This window comes from Athene cunicularia, assembly GCF_003259725.1.
Source record: "Athene cunicularia isolate RWA chromosome 10 unlocalized genomic scaffold, athCun1 chr10_part1, whole genome shotgun sequence".
NCBI classification, from domain to species: Eukaryota; Metazoa; Chordata; class Aves; order Strigiformes; family Strigidae; genus Athene; species Athene cunicularia.
Genome location: NW_020799112.1, coordinates 11,946,000 through 11,953,169, shown reverse-complemented (window position 1 = coordinate 11,953,169; position 7,170 = coordinate 11,946,000). Strand labels below are relative to the sequence as shown.

Sequence of the window (7,170 nt, the reverse complement as noted above, 5' to 3'; positions counted from 1 at the left end):
CCCCCCCCCCCCCCCCAAATTTGAAACTTCCTGATGGATTTGGAATCCATTTGTAGGCTTCAATCAAAACAATCCTCTTTTAAAGGGGGCTTGTGCTCCACCAAGAAAAGAATTTGAACAAAAGCAGGACTTGAGGAGTAAATATGTGAAGCGGGAGAGATATCCAACAGTCTGAATAGAATTGTCTACTATTTCTTGGACTGTCCCATTAGTCTCTGACGACATCTACTTACGCTTCCTTGTAGTAAACAGTGAAGCTAATGAGATCTCTATAATCTGGAGGGCGATACCGTTCCCATGTTAGTTTAATCCGATTCTTGAGCGTAGTGTTGGAAACAAAACGCAGTATGTGGCTTTCACCTGCAATACAAAAGGACAGGACGTGACAGAGTTAGCACCACATCACCCATTGGTTTTTGCTGTTTCTTAGGTATCAGTTTTGGTCAATTAGTCTTTCCAGTAGTGCCTACGATAACCACAGTGTACCAACAGCCTTTGTCTCTGTAGAGTTTAGTATTTCATTCTACTACATTTGAGTGCTTAAGGGCAAGCAGTGACCTTGGCAATCATTTCAGAATATGGTGGAGATACCTGCAATATTTTTTCTGAAGCGTATTTTCTTTTAATGCATCATCAGAAAGCTCTTGAAAACTACTTCAGACTTTCCCTGAGCAAGGAATGGAAGTCCTGTTTATTCACAGGACTGGTTTAGAAGCACTAAATTAATCATCCAACTTCAATGCATGCACAGAGAAGTAACTGGCCTCTGTGTTCTCACTTTCCAGGACAACTTTTGACAACTACAATTTGTTTTTCTAAGGAATGGACAACATGGAAAGGACAAAGGAATTTACATTCCTATTCATGAGAGGCTGGACCAAGAACTCCAAAACTCAGTTCATATACGGCACAACCATTTGATGGCAGCAGCTTCCAGCTACTCTTCTGAACAGAGCTGGATGGAAGCTGGCAGCTTTGAAATGAATGGCTTCCCACTACCAACTCACTGAGCTTTCCAATCCAAAACAAAATAGCATTTTAAAAACTTAATTTCTTGGATGAAGAAATTGTGTTCTAAGTGTCAACTGTGAGTTAGTTTCTAATGTTCCAATAGAACTCTCTGAAAATAAAGGGGTTTTCACCCTCATGTACACTGGCACTATTGGTGCTATCTTTTCAAAGGCAGTTAGCTTTTGTTGATTCTTTTCCCCTTCTCGGAGTCAGAAAGCTTTCTGTAATGTTTTTTTAAAAAAACAGGCAGCGGCTGGCACTAGCCTCAGTGGTAGTAAGGACTGGCTGTGTGTCTGTAACTCCTCCAGGACTGCAAGCCTTTGCTCTATTGAATGTGCAAAGAATGGAGTGTGCTTACAACAAGGATCTATGCCATCTGCATTTATGCATCACGCCTAAAGAGACATTCAGCAGAGTACGTGTCCTAGTTTTGTAAACACCATCCAGAACAAGGGGACTTCACTTATACACAAGATCCATTTTCATTTACTCAACTCCAAGAATACCACAAATAGACAAAAGGAAAAACACACTGTCAGTTCTAAGAGTTTGAGCATGAGGTCAAATTTGTAGGCATTCTGTCATCTTAATTCCTAGATGAGAGACTGCTTTTAAATGTGTTCATTACACCTGGAGACCTGATGTGCAGACCACTGAAGCCAAAAGAGAACTTTCCAATAACTCTGCCATTGCAGAATCCAAAATTAAATGCAGGTACAATAGAGTTTAGGAATACTGTAGAACACAAAGAAGTGTTTTCAATTCAAAAGCAAATTATTTGAAAATAAAGCAGAAAAAACTGAGTTTACAACATGCATTTCTAGCAACAAGGTACAAGATTTGGCAGAAGCTGAAAAGGAGATTGTACAGAACAGAAACAGTTTGTTTTGGTGTCTGTGGAACTGTTATTCAGCAGCCTCCTCAGTATCAAGAAAGAGTAGATGTCCAAGAGAGGAAACCACCTATAATGATGTACATTTGCAGAGGAAAGCAAAAAACCACTCCTTGCTGGATATACCAAACCACTAGATTTTATTTCTCGTTTCCCAGGTATGTTCCCATTGCTATACAATGCCGCTGTCACAACAAAGGGTATTTGGAAAGCAGTTGTCTTCCTCAAATGGTTTTTGCAGATGACACAGTGACTATGCAACCACATAATTTTCCATGCATGCAAACATACTTTCACAGCTACATTTTAAAAACTGAACAAACAGAATGACTGAAAACCTACTGTAATTTCTAAACTGTAAATATTGTAGTGGACAGCAATGTGGCAGTATGTGTTTTTTTTCTTTTTTTTTTGTGACACCCTCCTATGCAGTTTGCCTTGAGATTTTTTTTTTTCTTGTTTACTTACAAGAGGCTCTCTCCCCATTGTTCCTTGGATTTATATCGCCTTTGCTCTGTCGCCCCTTGGTTCCTGAAACCTCCTCCATACGGTAAATCTCAGAAACACACAGTTTAGGATTAAATGCAAAGTACATTTTCCCCTCCTTGATCGTCAAGTTATGATGGTTCCAGTCCCACAGCTGCTGAAGATTGTGGTTGTCAAGCACGTAGAAGGAATAATTCCTAGAAGGAAATTTTTGAAGGAAAAATATTAGTTTTAATTCATGGCCAATTCCAACCCAGAACACCTTAATATAAGAAAACTTTAAAACACTCTGTTTCCTCTTATTACTTTAAATTGGTGTGCAGCAGAGTAAAGGATTTTCTTCTCTCTCATGGATAATATTTTCACTGAATGCTCACTTCAGTCAGAGGGCATGGACATGACTAACACTGGACACCAAGGCTGATACCACTCCATGAAAATCTCACTCCCACATGTTTTAATTGTATAGAAGCTGCTACGAGGAATATAAATTCATATCCTCTGAACAGTAGGTCTCTACACTGGATTTTCCATTTTCTGGCAAATGGGAAGCAATAACCTTACATACCTTATGGGAGGAAAAACATGGTGCAATTCTGACAATAAAATATAATGGTGAACACAGCTGTCTTGCCTCTGTTTACAAAAGCAACTCTAAAGAGTTTGTATAGTGAGGTTTCCTTGCCTCTCAAGTTTACCTCTTTGCCCAGTAAAGATTTCCTACATTGTGCCAAGTACAGTTGCACCTATACATCAAAACCTGACAGTAAACAGTTGCACTGACTGCACAGCACAGGATCCACACTTCGAAGTACACAACTAACAGAGGCAGCAGCATGTGTTGAGCCCATTCCTTAAGCACAGCAGCAGAATAACATGAACATCCTTTATTTCCACAGATCCTAAACACAAAGTTCTGTGTGTAAAGCCTATTACATATAAAGAAAGTACCACTCCATTGTGCTGAATTGGAAAAAACCAAAGAGGTGCAGCAGAAGCAAGATTATAGGCTCTACATCAGCAGCAAGACAACACCTGCAAAGACACGTATTTTGGGACAGCAGGAACAGGAATGCACAATTGGGAAAGGATTAAAGGTCTGTGTAGCTGATGAACCTAAATCAAACCAACCCATGATGGCATCATTTATTATACCTCTGTGTAAAATCCCACCAACATTAACCACAGCAACATAAAATCCATTATTAGCACAATGAAGCCTTGCAATGGTAAATCCACACCAACACAATGAAACTAGGCCTTCTACACATCCTTTAACTACAGTCAGAATTTCTGCAGGGTAACACGGCAGGCAAACCACGGGGCTCATAAGAAGCTGACATACTACATTTATGGTTTCCCTTCAACTACTTCACTTAAAATTTAGCATGAATTCCCCCCTCACCCAACCTGAGGTGAAAACTGCATTCCAGTTTCAGTCTGTGCAGACCACAGTTGTAGTTTCTTGTAACATACCGAAATGCTGAGTGTATTTTCAGAACAATGTGAAAAATAAGTGTTTTCTCCTGTTTCCAACTGTCTCTCGATTATCTAGGATTGCTAGTGAAATTGATATACCTAGTGCCACTTCAGACAGATGCAGAGAAGAATGCGCCCAGCTGACAAGGGAGCACATACATGTTTGTGCTTTAAATGCACCTTGCCAGAAGAAAACAAGGGTGCTGAACTGCATGTGGGATTTGACATACATCATCAAAAAACTGTGTTTGAGACAGGCATTACTGTCACAGATGACTAAAATGCCTGCAGCTCCCTGTGCACTGCTGTAATGATGCTTCACTGTAATTAGCCATGTGATTAAGTGATGGTAACTAAGCTTTTCAGGAAAGACCCAAAAAGCTGGACTCAGAATAAACACAATAAACAGAGGTGTGGCTCCACAACTACAGAAACCATTTTAAATATTTAATAACAGCCTAGCCTGTCTTCTCCTCATAACTGTGGCAATTATGCTTTAGACACTAGAGATAATTCTTGTGTTAAAGCAACGGGGCTATGCTTTCAAGAGTGTGAATAAATGAGGCAAATCAAGCACACGCTGGTGCTTCACACAACTGCGCAGCAACTGGGACAGAGATGGGAGTTACTGCAGCTCATGCATTAAAGCCATCTGCACAAGTTTGAGCAGCCATTTGAGTCAAGGCAAACAGGTCCTAAGGGTTCATATATACACTGAAAGTATAAATTAGTGGAAGTTATTCTAGCACCATTCAAAGCACCAGGGAAACCACATTTGGAGGCCTATATACAGTCTCAGTCACAGGAGAGGTGCAGCACCACATGGCTTGAAAGGTGGAGCAGAGGGCAACCAGAGTGCACTTAGGGCTTAGGTTCTAGAGTTATAAATAAAGATTATATCAGACTTTGGCTCTAACAGCTGTGGAAAAAATCAGGATGCAAAGGAAGATAGCATGGAAAGAATAAAAGATTCACTGTAGGAAAACAAAGCACTGCCAATCAAACCCTGGAGACAGTAACTAAGGGAATGACTGGAGATTATGGCCTGAAGGACAGGCTAAACCTCTGAACAGGAGTAGGAGGCACATCTGGTCCTGGCTTGCCATAAAAAGTCTCAAGGCGACCTGCATAACCCATGCACACCCACAAGAGAGAATTCCCACAACATGATGTGTATCCCCAACTGCAGAGCACCCACAGCCACTTAATGACTGACTGCATACATGAAAAGCCTGCTTCACACTATCTAGGAGCAATGCTGCATCTGTGCACATTCAACCATCGTAAAGATTGGAGGCAGAACATGAGATTCAAACCAAAAGGAAATGCAGGTGATGAAAACCTCTCAATAAGCTTTCAATCACCCTTTATCCCCCTCCAAAGTGTACAGGACACAAAAATGCTCCTGGAAGTGGTAATGACCAGATAAGTACACTATTAATAAGAGAGTAATGCACGTGAAGAAAGGCAAGTGACTTGCACTAAAAAGGCAATGAGAACTGGCGGAGAACTGGGAATGAGAGCAGTGAATAAGCTGGCTACCAGGCAGCAGAGTTTTATAGCAGACTGACTACCCTAGGACAAGAGGACCAACTCTGCAGGACACACAGAACAGAAGACGCTCACCTCTCAGCGCTACCAATGACAAGACAGACAGAAAATCCCACTAAACCAGGTAGCTGAGACAATCACCCAGCAAGAGACAGGAAAAAAGGAAAACACTTACTGCTTTACATACACAAAACATGCCACAAGTTGGCTAGAAACTGTCTATTAACATCATATATGTTCTACACTCGTACCACAGTGTGACCCTGATCCCTGATGAGGACCTGACTACAGACTCAAACAAATAGAGCACAACACCTCAACAAAGAACAGTACAGAGGACAACAGTCGAACAAAATGCTCCATTTGATGGTCTCTCTTCAAATAGGTTCATTCTTCAGATTTCTCTACAAGCCTGAACTTTATCAAAACATTGCTAACTTTTTAATAATGCTGTTACATTCTTTTGCTTACGTTTGCCCACCAGAACTTCAAGCAGAACCACTGTTTCTGTCTCTAATTTCTAGTTTCTGTCTCTAACAGATGCTTAAACACACCTTGATAATGTAAATTGTAAGCAGCTTAGAAACAGCTGGTTTTGGCCAATAATCGCATCTCCACAGGCAAATACACAAGTAGGAAACCAGGGGCTTTTATACTAACCTATGGATGTAGAAGTAATGTACCTTACTAATACTAAAGTTCAGGGATTCTTGTCCAGCTCGAAAAGGCAAACTGATGAGTTTCTTAAACCCCCACACAAGCCCAGCCTCACACCTCAGTGTACAAACTCCCCAAATCAGTTTTTGAAACTTCACCTGCATGTGGATGGCTGAAAAACAGCGTCTTTATCGGCTCCCCTTTGACAAAAACAAAGCCGAGGAGCATTCCCCCATGGGACCCTGCCACTGCAGACAGGCTCATGACCTGTGTTTATCACCAGCCCAGAGGATGTTATTCCTAAAACACTCCCACACACAGGGTGACTGCTTGAAATGCTGTGGCTAGAACAAGCCTTGCTGCTGTCGTGTTGACTGTTTGAATTCACCATAATCTAACAATCCCAGGAAAAGAAACTGTAAAATCTTCAGTGAGGAGCCATACAACACCTAGAGATCCTGTTCACACCTTCCAACAAGCCTGACAGCTACTGATGCCTCCGTTTCAAAATGATGTGGAAACAGTGGGGGGGGTTCGTTTTGCTTTTGTAGAGACTGTCACGAATTTGCTACAGAAGTTTTATCACAACATCAGCAGCGAGTCAGTGTCATGACAGGAACCCTTCCTCGGCCACCATCTCCTCGCTTGCTCCCGAAGGCCACAAATGGCTCATTTTGCAGGTAGCCAACCTGGAGATGTTTTGAGAAGTGTCATTCATCAACATGGCAGCTGCAGTCTATGACAGGAACGAACACACAGCACCCCAGAAGAGGACAGAGGGGCCCAGCAGACTGAATGCCAGGCTAGGAATAAAAATCCTGCAACAGACACCGAGACACCTCCAGCACACCTCCATTTCAGTTTCCCTATTTACAAAGAGAAATGTTTTTCTTGCCCTGGAAGCATGTTCACTACAGACACAGTGTTCAAGAGGCAATGAATACTCTAAAACAAAGTAAATTGCCTCTAAACTTTTCATTTTCTGTGATAACAAAAGCAGGCACGAGCAACTGCATAAGGAAGAAAGAAATACTTAAGTAGTTTTGTTGGTCCAGTTCAATTTAAAAAAAAAAAAAAAGGGGGGGGGGGGGGGG

The 7,170-nt window shown here is 41.5% G+C and overlaps 1 protein-coding gene across 1 annotated transcript in view; it reads right to left on the bottom strand.

Moving 5' to 3' along the window:
- The window catches only part of IGF1R (insulin like growth factor 1 receptor), a 191,933-nt gene that overhangs the window by 37,780 nt on the left and 146,983 nt on the right, over positions 1 to 7,170 (bottom strand). The window contains exons 7-8 of the mRNA XM_026856064.1: positions 2,372 to 2,586; positions 234 to 360 (exon numbers count right to left, since the gene is read on the bottom strand). Coding sequence (XP_026711865.1) covers positions 234 to 360; positions 2,372 to 2,586 — 342 coding nt within the window. The remainder of the gene's footprint in view (positions 1 to 233; positions 361 to 2,371; positions 2,587 to 7,170) is intronic.